Source organism: Sarcophilus harrisii, chromosome 2 (assembly GCF_902635505.1).
Source record: "Sarcophilus harrisii chromosome 2, mSarHar1.11, whole genome shotgun sequence".
Taxonomy (NCBI): Eukaryota; Metazoa; Chordata; class Mammalia; order Dasyuromorphia; family Dasyuridae; genus Sarcophilus; species Sarcophilus harrisii.
In genome coordinates this window covers 464,506,028-464,521,224 of record NC_045427.1, presented here as the reverse complement: position 1 = coordinate 464,521,224, position 15,197 = coordinate 464,506,028, and the positions used below count along the sequence as shown (strand labels likewise).

At 34.2% G+C, this 15,197-nt stretch overlaps 1 protein-coding gene across 3 annotated transcripts in view; it reads left to right on the top strand.

Moving 5' to 3' along the window:
* The window catches only part of N4BP1 (NEDD4 binding protein 1), a 61,854-nt gene that overhangs the window by 30,591 nt on the left and 16,066 nt on the right, over positions 1-15,197 (top strand). For all 3 annotated transcript variants that reach the window (XM_031954443.1, XM_031954445.1, XM_031954444.1), the window contains exon 2: positions 2,277-4,009. In XM_031954443.1, the coding sequence (XP_031810303.1) occupies positions 2,277-4,009 (1,733 nt within the window). The remainder of the gene's footprint in view (positions 1-2,276; positions 4,010-15,197) is intronic.

Here is a 15,197-nt window from a genome sequence, read left to right as displayed (position 1 = left end):
AGAAACTTGAGGAAGCCCGCCTATTCCCACATGTTTCTTTGTTGAGTTTGTTGTATTTCTACATTATTTATCTATTTGTTTTTATCTCGCCTTTGTAATTTTCTCTGATACCTACTCCCTTCAACCCCACTTTCATGTTTGCAAAATTCTTTTCTCCCACATCCCAGTTATTAGAAATAGCAAGTTCAGCCTCCTTCTTACTCCATTCTATGCTAATGTGTTCTTCCTTTTACCCTGCCTTCTCTCTCTCCACTTGCAACTGTTAAAAGAAAACCAGTCCACTCTAAGGTCTTCTACTTTTCTTATTTACCTCCTTCATTACCTTTTGAAGTCTTTAAGATTTTAAAGGGGCATTTGTTTCTTCTCCCCCGTTAAAATGTTACTATAACATCATTATATATAGCTCCTGCCAAGTCTTCAAATAAATTTACCTTTCTAGATATCTTTGGATACTTTTGCTTACATTTTAGGTACTTGAAAAAATCCTTTATCACACTAAAGGTATTTTTTTTAACTTGCAGGATAAATTATTATTGGCTGTAAATATATATTTGCCAAGTAGAAGCTACTATTCCTTTGGGGTTTTGTTTTTTTGTTTGTTTGTTTGTTTGTTTTTTGTTTTTTGGCAAAGATACTTGGAGTGGTTTGCCATTTCTTTCTCCAGTTCATTTTATAGTTGAGGAAACTGAGGCAGAGAGGGTTAAGAAACTTGTGCAGGAACATACACAGCTGATATGTCTGAGAACAGATTTGAACTCAGGAAAGTGAGTTTTCTTATCTCCACATGTGACACTGAATCCACTTTACCACCTAGTTGCCCAAGAAACTGCCAGATCTTAATTTATTCTGACTGTAGTTACTTTGTATTTTAACTGCTTTCTCTGGATATTTGCAGTATTTTTTGCTTTGTATGAACTCTTAGTTTTAAGTGTGAAATTCCTTGAGATTTTCCTTCGGTCTTTCAGAGAATGATCTGTTTTGTTTTTTAATTTTTTTCCCTCCCCTCTCCCCCTCCCCCCCCATTTTTGATTGCCTTCTAGTCCTAATAGATCTTGACAGTATTGTTTACAACTTAAAATATAGCATCTAGTTTTTTGTTTATATGTATATATAATATATAATGTATTTCAGCAATTTAGAGGATTCTTAAATTATCTCTCAACCTGTTTTCTAGTTGAATTGTTTTTTATTTCAGATATATTACATTCCCTCTCTCTCTCTTTTTTTTTTTTTTCCAAATTTTGTTCTAACATTTCTTGCTGTCTAATGGAATAATTTGATTTCTCTTTGGTATAGTTTTATTTTCAGGAAATCCATTATTTGGCTAAGTTTCCCCCCATTCTCTTATAACCCATTTTCTTTCCACTTCTTTTCTCTAGAATTTTAATTTTATATCTCCTAGTTTCATGTAGTCCTTGTGGAAAGTCACTGCTTACAGTACTGCTTATTTTTGTAGGGAGTAGGAGGAATCTCTAGATCTGCAATAATATACAGTAATGTTTACATACTGGTTGATAACTTCTTTGGTTTATTCTTCACTTTAGCTTTTTTATTTCCTGAACTGTGGCTTTGGCCAAGAAAAGATTCTGTTCCTGCTATACTTTTTTAGTTAGATTGGTCAGTCCTGCTTGGTTTGGATTACTTGGTTTCTTTTGCTGACCTCGATTTCCCAGGATTAGAAATTCTGATCTTTGAAAATCAGAGGACTGAATATTTAGGGCCCTCTAAGGCATGTCAGAACAGATTGAGGGAATTGGACAGCCCCTAGACACTTGGGTTGACCCAAACTGAGCACTACTGTCAACCCTTCTGAGATTTTTCTCATGGGAGCCCTTTTCCCCACTGTCTTCTCTCACACAGGGCTCTTTAGGCTATATACCTTTTTGGCCTCTGTTAGTGCTAGTAGATTGTGTTTTTGTTTGCCCATTCCTTTCCTATTGTCTGTGGATTTCTGGCTGATTTATTGTGCAGTGCAGGGATATAAGTTATTTATTAGATTTCTTAATCATTATTCAATCTGATGTTAATTTCAGATTTTCAGTGGAATTTGAAAGGAGTTTGAGAAGTGGGTGGTCTGCTTCCATTTAAAAAGCCATCTTGGATGAAAACAAGAATCATTGTAAAGTTTTAATTTAAAAATGTAATTTTTCTTATTCCTTGGATGAAAATGTTTTTTAATTCTTTCCAAATTGACTTATTACTTATAATTACATTTCATTTTAATGCATGCTACAAGGGGATTTTAAACTGCAATTTTTTTTTTTTAATCATTGCAGGAATTCATCAAGGGAATCTGTGAACCTGAATTAGAAGAGAGAGAATGTTATCCAAAGGACATGCACTGTATTTTTGTTGGGGCACAGAATCTGTTTCTTAAGAGCTTGATTCAGGATACATGTGCTGATATGTCCATTCTGGACATTGGTGTGCTTAATATCAGAGGCGGTGCTGAGGCTGTTGTTATGGCCAGAAGTCACATACAGCAATTTGTGAAGCTCTTTGAAAACAATGAGAGTCTACCAAGTACTCAGAATGAATCAGAAGTGAAAAGGCAATTTAAACAATTTGTTGAATCACATGCAGATAAATATACAATGGACTTGTTGATTTTACCTAGTTCATTGAAGAAAGAACTCCTAAATCTTACCCATGGTGAAGATCCATATGAATTAGATTATGATGATAATGATATTATTGATCTTACAGATCGGAAAAAAGAATTTACACACAATGGCATCCAAGAGCTGAGCTTGTCCAATGATGAGCAAGTTTTTCAGGAGGATGAAAGAAAGCAAGCAGGGACCCCTGTTTCTGAGCTTACAAAACAGATGGACACAGTTTTTTCTGGTTCCACAGAGGTTCTTTTTGTTCCTGTAAATGGTGTAAGTCCACCTGAAGAATCTGTTTCCAAAGAGAGGATATGTCACAAAAGAAGGTCTTCTGATACTGAAGAACGACACACGAAGAAGCAGTTTTCTTTGGAAAATGTTGAGGGGGGTGAATCTCCATCTGCTACTGAGAAATTGACTGCAGGCACAATGATTAACCTGCTTTCTGATTCCTGTACAATCTCTGAAGATTTAGGCATTGATGTAAAAGACACTACTGAGGAAATGGAATATAACATCCTAGTAAACTTTTTTAAAACTATGGGATACTCCCAGGAAACTGTAGAAAAAGTTATTAAGGAGCAGGGACCATCTACAGAACCCTTAGTACTCTTAGAAGAAATTGAAAAGGAAAATAAAAAGTTCCAGGAAGAAAAAGATGTGTTCCCTAGGCACACTTCGATTTTGTGCCTGGAGGTCACTGAAGCCAAAAGCAAGGGTATTTGCAATAGTCAAAATGAATTTAAAATGAATTTTTCTCCAAAGAAAACAAAGGATCACATGCAGCAAAGCATAATAGAACAATCTCAGTCACCTCTCAGAATAGAAGAAAAACCAGGTACCTCAAACTGCAAAATGAAAACTGCCATTTCAGTTTCAACAGAACAGAGAACAGAAAATTGGAATTCTACTCAGAGCCATGTTCCCCACATAGATGTAGAAATAGATGGCTCTTCACCTTCTGTTTCCCCTTTAAAGAAGCTCTTAAATGACAAGGGAATACTTACAGACTTGGATTTTGTTGCCAGAGGAGCTCCGAGTCACCAGCCAAGAATACCAGTTATTCCTGAAAATATTTTGTTTCCAAAAACTGGGATCACAGTTCCAAAGAATAATGTTAATCTTATATGTGAAAGCCAGCTAGGTTGTTGCAACCCTTCCCAAATCAAGCCAAATTGCCCACCCCTCCCTCCGATGCCTTTTTTTCCACCCCAGCTTCTCCCTTCAATTTCTAGCATTAAGTTGGCAGCACCATCCAGTCGTTGTATTGATTCCTCAGTTACTGGGGTTCAAAGATTCCGGGATACTCTAAAAACACCATACAGGCTGGAATTAAAAAATGAACCAGGGAGATCAGATTTAAGGCACATTGTTATAGATGGAAGCAATGTTGCAATTGCGTAAGTATAGTTAATTTTTATTAACTGTACCACAAATTTTAAAGTGTTTGAATTAATCTAAATAATATACTTTGCCTTATTTGGACCATACCTGAATAACTAGATACTAGATAGATTTCTTTTTGTTTATTTGTTTGCTTTATTGTTGAGGCAATTGGGGTTAAGTAACTTGCCCAGGTTAAGTGACTTCCCACAGCCAGGAAGTGTTAAGTGTCTGAGGTCAGATTTGAATCAGGTTTTCCTGTTCAGGGCTGGTGCTCTATTCACTGCGCCACCCATCTGCCCCAGTAGATAGATTTCTAAAGCCTTGGAATATCAAAAGTGTACTGGCTTGATATGCTTCAATGATATTTACATACAATTTATATACAATCTGACTTCATTAGTTCAAGCTTTGTTTCTGACTTTTCTTATTTAGCAGAATTTTTCTTACTGGTAAAATTTGTAAAGAATTGTAATTGGCCTCTTTTGGAAAGAACTATTAAAATAGGTATCAAGGATGATTCAACTCATGTTCTTCAACCCACACATCTAGAAAGCCAGAAGATGTCTACTGATTTTTAACTGCATTGAAATAACTTCTTTTAGAGTGGGCCTCTGTTTGTCAGATGTAAGTTCTAGTAATTTCCTTTACAGTTAAAAAAAATTAAAAATTAAGTAGGACAGTCTTTAAATATGAATTTTCCATCATTGAAAAGATAAAGCTTTTCTTTTGTCATTGTTGACAGTTTTTTTTATTTTCTGGTCAGTGATTTTTAAAAGAAATATATTTGTTTTCATAAGTGATCACCTGATGAGAAAACAGATTTCATGTAAAATTTTGGATGTCCAAGGGCTTTAGCTGATTGAATGAACTTGTGCTATTTCTTATTTATTAAATGACACAGAAAAGAGTAGCTTGGTCTTTGCCTGAGGATGTGGAAATTCTCTAATCAATTCCTGTTTTCCAGGGAAGTAATCTCTTCCTCTGCTGTTCTCTTCCCAAGTGTTTTGTACACTTTTCATGTTTAATTTGGTGTGGTGTAACTTGGGCTCTTGAAGATTTGAGGTAAAGAACCAAAATTTGCTGCCTAATAGGTGCTTTCCATAGACCAGTTGCTATAGTGGCAGTGGTTGTTTTCACCTCTTTCCTCCAGCACTTTAGTTTTTTCCTCTTTACAAATGAGGGGATTGGACTAGATAATATTTTAGGTTTCTTCTAGCTCAGATATTCTCTCATTCAGTAAATCTAGTCCAATCTCCTCATTTTACTGAGGACACTATGTGTCCAGGAACTTTTTACCTAGCCTGAGATTATGTCAGAAGGGCCAGAGAACCCAGTTCTCTTCATTCCCATACACTCTCATTCCCACAACTACACCACAAAATCTTCAGTTTTCTAAAAAAAAATTCTCTTTTCATTTTTGACCAGTAGACTAACAATTTATACAAAGAAGTAGGCAAAAAGGACTTTTAGGAAAAGTCTTCCCAACCCTCACCTGAATATACAATTCAGATGCATATGAAAGATCTTTTACTGTTCATTTGTCAAAAATTTATATAAATGCTTTCATCTTATTTGCATGGTAATGGATTGGCATAGTTTAGAAATACAGTAACTTAGAAACAGGAGCTTTTCACAACCATTATTAGAAAAGTAAGCTGTTTTAAGACAAGACTTCTTAAATTTTTCCCACTCGTAACCCCTTTTTGGCCCAATAAATTTTTATGTGACCCAAACATGTAGGATGTGTAAAATAGATATACAAATCAAATATATAGTAATAATAAATCATAATTTTGCAACTCCCCACATTCAATTATGTGATCCCATGTGGGGTCACTACTAACAGTTAAGAAGCCTTGTTTTAAGAGAGAACAAGAAGCTACTTGGCTGTTTTATCTAATAACCAAACTTGAGCTAATTAGGTAGTTTAATATGGGGTGCATTATTGATTTTATAAATTCTCATTAATTTTTTTTAATTGGGATGATTTCTATTAATCATTTTGCACTTCTGATTCTTTTTGATGCATAATTTGAGGATGAGAATGACTTGAGCAAAGGCATCATATCTGGTATTTAAAACTGGCTGTTATTTCCAGGTTTGTAATTCTCTTTTGTAAACCATTTTTAGATCACTTCATCCTTCCACTTGCTTCCTTCCTTTTTAAAGTTTCCTGTGCATTTTGTAGTACTTAAATATTCTTATTTTTAAATTTTTGTTGTCAATTAAAGCCCTAGAAAGGTGCTAGTATTAATCTAAAGTGTACCACATCTCTTTAAATAAAAAAATCTGTTTGCCTTAATGTAATATATAAACTTTTACATTTTATAGAAATTTAGGTATTTATAATGACTGAATCTTTTGTTTTGGGTTTTGCTGTTTGGGGCAACATTGACTCACTTCACTTTTTAAAAAATAACCATGGCTATTGTGGTCACATTGCACTAAGAAGCACTTGCAACAGATTTTAAATCTATGAACTGATTAACTATTTGTTGACTGATAATTTGTCATCATTAGGAGTTTTATATTCATTTTGAATTATTAATATCTAGTGAATTCTCTTTTGACAATTGTTTTGATTTTTAGAGGTCTCTATTTCTAGTTTTGCTGTCTTTTAACATGTTCTCTTCAATAGGACACTTCATTGTCCACATGTAATCATAGATAAATGAATTGGTGAATTTGAAGTTCTGAAAGCTCTGGTGAAATGGAGAGTACTTCACAGTTTAATGTTTTGTTGTTGGATTTGCTTTTTGATTTATTTTTGTGAGGGAAATGAATGTTAAAACTCAATTTCCATAAATGACTTCTAGGGAAATTCTTGGTAAAAGAAGTGGAACTTCACAGAGTTTGAATCGTCTTTGGTTTTTAGCAGCTATAAGGCCATACTTTTTTGTAATTTGTATTTTTATCTTAAACATAATTTTTCATTAGATCAGGATGATCTTTCATGGAAGGAAAGAAGCTATTCTGCTCCTAAATAAAAATTTAAAATTTGTCACTGGCAAAAGGCAACAGGTAATATCTTGCAAGTAAATTTGATGGATCAGGTAATAGTCTATAGAGATTCATTTGGAAAAATTAATTCACTTGGTCTGTGGATCAGAGCAGTTGTTCCAGAAATAGCAGAAAGATTAAATAGAAACTGTGAAGATAGCTTAGACCTAGTGATCTCTCTCTCTCTTCCTCCATTTCCTTTATTTATTTGTTTATTGATTGATTGATTGGTACTGCCACTACCATGACCCTGGAATAGGCTAGTTTTGTTAGATTGGTATTCTTCCTTTTTGATATTGCCTATGTTCAGTCTTATAACCAATCTGATTTTTGACATGCTCCCTCCATTTCATGAAGGGAACTATCACCATTTTATCCTGTTGTCATTTTAAATACAGTTTTATGTAAGCATACATGTACTGCATTGATGGGAAATCTTTGGGCAAATAACTTGGCGTTCATATGGTCTGACTCAACCAGTTCAAATGCTAAGCTCATGGAACTCCATTATGAAATTTGATTTGGTAATAAAATTAGACCTCTGAATGGCTCAATTCAGATTCCTCCATCTATGGCACCCATTGAATATCAACCAATCTATCTGATCACTTTAGTTGCTAAGAAGAAACTTAAATTGTTAGTACTCTTAATTCTTTTTCTTGACTGACCTGAAGATTAAAATGCCACTAAAACCTTATTTCATGTTACATCTGATAATCTAAATGAAATACTCTATTTGGTAATGAAACAATGAAAAACATGGATAAGGTCTTGGAAGTTGAACTACTTTTTTCCTTTTTTTTTTCCTTTTCCTTTTTAGGTCAAGTTCCTGTTTCCTCATGTTATCTTTTTCTTTTAATTCTTTAACTGATAGCACTCTTGGCATGGCCTAGATGACATCTGTTTCCGACCACTTAGCTGGCAACAGCCAGGTAGAGTGCTGGTTTTTCTCCCTCTTGCTCCTAGAACCAATAACCTAATCCTTAGGTTAGACAGGATAAAAAAAAATGCCTCAGAAACTATGCCTTCTATATTCTTGCTACACAAACATTAATGCTCATCCCCTCAAATGCTAGTGAAAATGCAGGCAGTTGTATAACCACCCTCAGCCTTTCCTAGAGTATTGTACATATGTCTCCTCTTTTTTTGAAACTTCACAGCTGTTTAACCAGCAAAAACAGATCTCTCAAATTAGCATGTCATTGTTTACGGAGAACCTAATCTAAAAGAAACATGGCCTTTATTGTGAAGCCTATTAATATTTACTTTAAAACTATGTCCTTTTTGCTTGTTACTTTTGGATGCCAGTATTTTAATTCTAAATCAAAAGACAGGAAGGAAAATCATGCTTATCTTCATCTTCAAATATTACCATTTCTTAGCATTTTACTTTCTTTTTGGTAGTTCTGTTTGGGGAAGAACCCACAAAATGGCTGTATAACATTACCCAACTCAAAATACAAAATGTAGTTTCAGTCATAAATTTATCTCTTTGAAGCCCAGCTCTAATTCTTCATTAACTATGATTTGACAAAATAATGATGTAAGTCCAAGCCATGATTCTGACCAATTCTGATTTGCCATCATTTCTTTGTAATAAATTCTCAAAGTTATATTTAAGTAAAATTAAACACAAATAGGAGGGAGGTAGAAAAGTAAAAATTCCACCATTCTACTCAGAGTAGGAAACTTTTTAAAATACCTTTTTTGATAACGGGGAATTAAGGGGAATGATCTTTTTTCCTGAAGCTGTTCTACATAGGTGCCTCTAACAAAAAGATTGTGCCTTTTTTAAAAAGTTAAACATCTAGAATCTTAGAGGGAAACTCAGAGATCATCTAAAATTATAAATGAGGAATTAAAATTACCATTTTTATTCTAAATTTTTAACAATTATTAACATTTATTTTGCTTTTTTCAACCCCATTTATCATTTCAATTATGGTTACTACAAATAACAGTGCAGTAGTGTTATATATGATTATTTATTTGAATTTATTTATTCTTCACATATTCCTGAGCCTGCTGTGTACAAGGTATGATACTGGGTATTTTTGTTGAGTCTTTTTTTAGTTGTGTCTGACTTTTCGTGAACCCATTTAGAGTTTTCTAGGAGATACTAGATTAGTTTGCCATTTCCTTCTCCAGCTCATTTTATAGATAAGAAAATTGAGGCAAATCAGGTTAAGAGATTTGCCCAGGCTCACACAGCTGGGTTGAGTGTCTGAAGCCAGATTTGAATTTCACAGATGAGTCTTGATTCCATGCCCGGCATTCTATGCATTTTGCCATTTATAACTCTTATTAACTCCTTACCTTTAAGGAACTTTAATAAAGGCATTATTTGACCTGGAGTTTGGATAGGGAAAATTTTGACAAATGACTGTATAAAAGGGAGGAATGGGAGTATATTCCAGTAAGAGGGAGAAGGACTAACTTGAAGAACAGATACTAAAGCAGGAAAACACAGGATACATCCATATAACAGAAGTAATATGGTTTGACAAGAACATAGGATTCATACTGGGAAATAGGCTTTGTGGAACAATATGAAAAATAAATTCTGAATTTGAAGTATAGAAGACTTAGGTTTGAATCTAGCTTCTTAATGTGTACATGTCATTTTATCATGTATACAGCACTTCACCATTTTATGGCTATTTGTTTCCTTATCTGCAAAATGGAAATAATATCTATAGTATTTTCTTCCCATAGATTTTGAGATGATCAGACTAGATAATGTATTTAAGTCACTTTGCAATCTATAAAACATTATATAAATTTCAATCTAGCGTGATTATTATTATTTTTAATTTCAGATAACACATATCTAGAAGATTGTTTACCCAGTAGCTGTTGCATAGAAAACAAAATTCAAAAAGATCTTGACACATTAGTGTAGGGTTTCATCTAATAAGACAAAATTTGATAGGAAAGAATATGAAGTCTTATATTTAGTATATGAAAGAAGCATAGCTCAACAGTCTAAAAAAAAATAAGGGTTTTAGTCAGCTGAAGCTTACAATGAATCAGTAGTGTAATATGGCAGCTCAAAAGCTCAAAAACTACAGTTTGAGTCTGCATAGAGAAGCACAGTGTCCAGGACAGGGGAAGTATAGATCTGCTGTTCTTTGTCCCTATTAGCTTTTATCTGGAACATTGGATTTAGATCAAGGGACTGTATTTTATTTTTATTATAATTTTTTTTTTAAATTTTTGCTAAGCATTAGGGATTAAATGCCCAGGTCATACAGCTAGTGTTTAATTGATAAATATCTGAGACTGGGTCCTTCCTTCAGGACCAGTATTCGATTCACTATGCCATGTAGTTGCCCCTCAAGGGACTATATTTTAGGAAGAATATTGATAAACTAGAGAGTAAAGGAGGACAATTACCGTGCTGAAGGATCTTGAGTTCATGTTCTCTGAATATTTGTAGATGGAACTAGAGATTTTTCACCTAGAGAAGAAGAAATTGAGGAAGAACATGATAATTGTATTCAAACACTTGAAATATGTGCAAGAAAGATTTTTATTTGTTCTGCTTAGTCCCAGAGAATAGAACAAAAAGCAATATGTGCCAGATTTATGTGTGGTATAAGGAAAAATATATTGCTTGGGAGAGTTAACCAAAAAGCTAAATGGACCACCTTGGAAAAGGGTTAGGTTCGCCCCTCACAAGATGTCTTCAGGTAAAGGTTAGATGACCACTCATCAGATAAACCATAAAAGTGATTCTTGACTTTGTTTTTTGGGGGTTATTTTAATTTTTTTTTTTATTTTGAAAAAAATTTCTTTACATTATCCCTTGCACTCACTTCTGTTCCGATTTTATCCCTCCCTCTACCCCCTCCCCCAGATGGCAAGCAGTCCTATACATGTTAAATATGCCACAGTATATCCTAGATAAAATATATGTGTGCAGAACCGAACAGTTCTCTTGTTGCAAAGGGAGAATTGGATTCAGAAGGTAAAAATAACCCGGGGAGAAAAACAAAAATGCAAACAGTTTACATTCATTTCCCAGTGTTCTTTCTTTGGATGTAGCTACTTCTGTCCATCATTGATCAATTGAAACTGAGTTAGATCTTCTCTTTGTCGAAGAAATCCACTTCCATCAGAATACAGCCTCATGTAGTATCATTGTTGAAGTATGTAATGATCTCCTGGTTCTGCTCATTTCACTTAGCATCAGTTCATGTAAGTTTCTCCAAGCCTTTCTGTATTTATCCTGCTGGTCATTTCTTACAGAACAATAATATTCCATAACATTCATATATCACAATTTACCCAACCATTCTCTAATTGATGGACATCCATTCATTTTCCAGTTTCTAGCCACTACCAACAGGGCTGCCCCAAACATTTTGGCACATACAGGTCCCTTTCCCTTCTTTAGTATCTCTTTGGGGTATGAGCCCAGTAGTAGCACTGCTGGATCGAAGGGTATGCACAGTTTGATAACTTTTTGGGCATAATTCCAGATTGCTCTCCAGAATAGTTGGATTCGTTCACAACTCCACCAACAATGCATCAATGTCCCAGTTTTCCCGCATCCCCTCTAACATTCATCATTATTTTTTCCTGTCATCTTAGCCAATCTGACAGGTGTGTAGTGATATCTCAGAGTTGTCTTAATTTGCATTTCTCTGATCAATATCACTATTGATGATCACTATGGAACACTTTCATATGAGTGGAAATAGTTTCAATTTCATCATCTGAAAATTGTCTGTTCATATCCTTTGACCATTTATCAATTGGAGAATGGGTTGATTTCTTATAAATTAGAGTCAGTTCTCTATATATTTTGGAAATGAGGCCTTTATCAGAACCTTTAACTGTGAAAATGTTTTCCCAGTTTGTTGCTTCCCTTCTAACCTTGTTTGCATTAGTTGTTTGTACAAAGGCTTTTTAATTTGATATAATCAAAGTTTTCTATTTTGTGATCAATAATGATCTCTAGTTCATCTTTGGTCACAAATTTAAAAATGATTCTTTTTGTACAGCATTTAGATAAGTTAGTCTCTTGAATTTTGAATCTTGAAGTTGGCTATTTGGGGTCCTTAAATGTCCAGCTAAAGATTTGGGATTTTATTTAAACAATGAGGAATTATTGAATATTTGCCCAATAGTAGTATAACATGAGCAGAGTTATCCATTCCAAAGATTGATCTGGCAGCAAAATATAGTTGATTGAAGGGGAGCTATGAAGCAGGATTATAAAATTATATTAAATAGTAGATCACCTCTCCTGAGGTTCAATCCCCTCATGAGACTTCCAATAAGACAGACAAGAAATCATAAAAGATCTCAAATAAGGATGATAGCAAATGTATTCAGAATCCCTAGGGATGTAAAATATTCAGCATTTGGCAATTGATTGACCACATGAGAATATTTTTCTTAATAATATTCTGAAAACCTTATTAATTTCATCAAACTTTAATCATGGGAATTTGAGATGTAAGCATTCCCATAAGTTTACTAATAAGCATCCTATCTCCTTCTATAAACTTAAGCAATTCTTGTGTTTAACAGTCAAACATATTAGGCATATATTCAAAATATTGGTGGGAAATTCCATTCCAGAACTATTAATTTAATTAAACACATTTTTTCACTCTTTTTACCATGAATGTTAAAGAGAAGCTATTTGATGTGTATGACTTTTTAAATGCTAAATAAATATACATTGATAGCTGCCCAATCAGAATGAGACAATACTTCAATGTAGTACTGATCTGGTATCCTTGATGAATGAGATATTATACACAAGTAGCTCTTCCAGTTAATTGAAGTTGATTTCATTAGGTGCCAAAAATAAGGTTTAAAAGAATTTTTTAATGATTTGAAACTATTTTTATATTGTTTGTGGCCTTTTCCAGCCTTTTTAAACAGAGGCTCCTAAATATAATTTAGCCTACTTTTGATGACTCAGGATAATTACTGTACACTGTTTTCTTTTTTAATTTTGTCTCCACCCTCATTCTTAAATTATGAGGTGTTATTTCCCATTGCTGTCATCATACTTATTTCTAATAACTACTCCCAAGCATTTTGTAGTTTTATCACTTCTGTTCTTGTGTAAATTACAAAACAGATAAGCCTTTGTTGTATTGTGTTAAATAAAATGTAATAAGACTTAACATCCACCAAACCCTGAGAAGATGTTCAAGGTTTTTGAAGGCTATGCTAAGAGAAGAGATGTAATACCATAGAAATGCTTCAGGTATGGATTCTGTGGCAGACATTTGTTGCCTGAAGTTCATAGATTTATAAATTGTCAGGTTCTTTCACTTTGCAAATGATGAAATTGGTACTGAAAGAAGAATATAAGTTGTCCCAAATCCCACAGTTAATAAGTAGTGGATTCAGAAACAAACCCAACTCCAACCTAGATCTTAATTCTCAGCACTCTCACTAAATAGCTAAGTGAATAAGAGATAATGATACTAAAAGATACTTTGATCCTGAAGTATTGAAGTTCAGACAGTAACTGAAGAACCATGCTTTTAACTATAAGAGAGTCATTACTGAGCACTTGGATAATTTGCCCAGGTGCATGATGAACAAAATAATCTCTGAGGGCGCCTTCCAGTCCTTTGTACTAAAGGTTTTGTGTGCTCAGAATCATTTTAAACTCTAGGTTTTATCTTAAAGACAATGGCTTCTGTGATGATTGTTCAGGATTTCAAAAATGTTCCTAGATAACACTGCCAATAACATTTTAGTAGTTCTTCATGCCTCAAATTGACCTCTTCCTCTACCCTTCTATAACAGAGTGATCTATTTTCTGTGGCAGTATTCCCAACCCTACCTTTCCAGAATGTTGAATGGCAAAGAATGGAATTACACTTGACACTCTCCCTTTTCCTCGTTTTCTGTTGCCAGCACCAAATGGAAGTATAAAAGAAGGAAAGTAAAGGGAATTGGATCTTTTTCCTCTGTCAAGGAAGCCAAGAAACAATTTAGAAGTCTTCCAATTTCGTCATGGTCCTTGAAACATTGTCTCTTTGGAGGACAGAACATAATTTCCTCCCTTTTACTTTTAAAAGGAAATAGTAACACACTGCCATATCTGGGGTTTACCTTGCCATTGAAGATAGTTTAATTCTGCATTTGCTGCAGTTGATATTTATTACATAGATTGTGGCTTTGCCACTTTCTGAGTTACCATAGAAAGATCAATTAACCTCTTTGGACCGGTTTTCTCATGTGTAAAATGACAAACTTGAAGACTTCATTGTAAGGTTTCTTCCAACTTTAATCTACAGTTCTAAATCTTCCAAGAACATGCAAGTGAGAAGTGATCTATCCTTTGAACTTTCACACGCATTGTTCATATTGTTGTGCTACTTAGAGCTTATTTTGTACTATGACTGTGTACATGTTTTCTTTCTTTTATCAGATTTTAAATTCTTTGAAAGCAAGGGACCATATTATGTAGTTCTATGTTCCCATAACACTGAGCAAAAGCTGAGGACTGAGAAAGTACTGCATACTTTACTTGAATGGTTTAGAATAGAATCGCAGAATTCTGTTGGCTCGGCCAATCAGTGCCCTGACCATTACAATTATTTAGAAACAAAGGAACAAAAGAAACAAAAAGGCTCAAACTGCATACCACAACATATATAATTCTACATCCTGATTTCAGATTCAGTGGCAATCTATGATGTTAGCATTCTTTCTTTCTTCTGACTCCCATGGAAGACATGCTGGGCCTTAGCTGACTTCAGGGCAGGGACTCTATCACTAACTACATCTCCATGCAGGAATTTTTGTGTCAGATTAAAACTGAAGACAAGATCTATGATTTCATTGAACAGGGAACTGCTGAGTGAGAGTACTTCCTCCCTTGCAAAAGTAGATCTGTACTTTGTCATCACCTTTTAGTTTTAGAGATTACTTGTGTCATTAATCATGATGAGACATTAAATGACTTGTCCAAGGTCATAGTATTGTTAGAGGTGGGGCTGTAACCTAGATCTTCCCAACTTCAAAACTGATTCTATTATGCCATGCTGCCTTTCCTTCACACTGCTTTGCATATAGTAAAAATTTTTTAAATGTTTGTTAAATCAATGTATTTCATCATGTAAAAATGGACAGATAAAGAAGGTCCAGATTTCAAGAATTATATTAACAAAGGAGTATGGAGAATGGGAAGAAGAGGGACAGACAGGGTTTTGACCATGA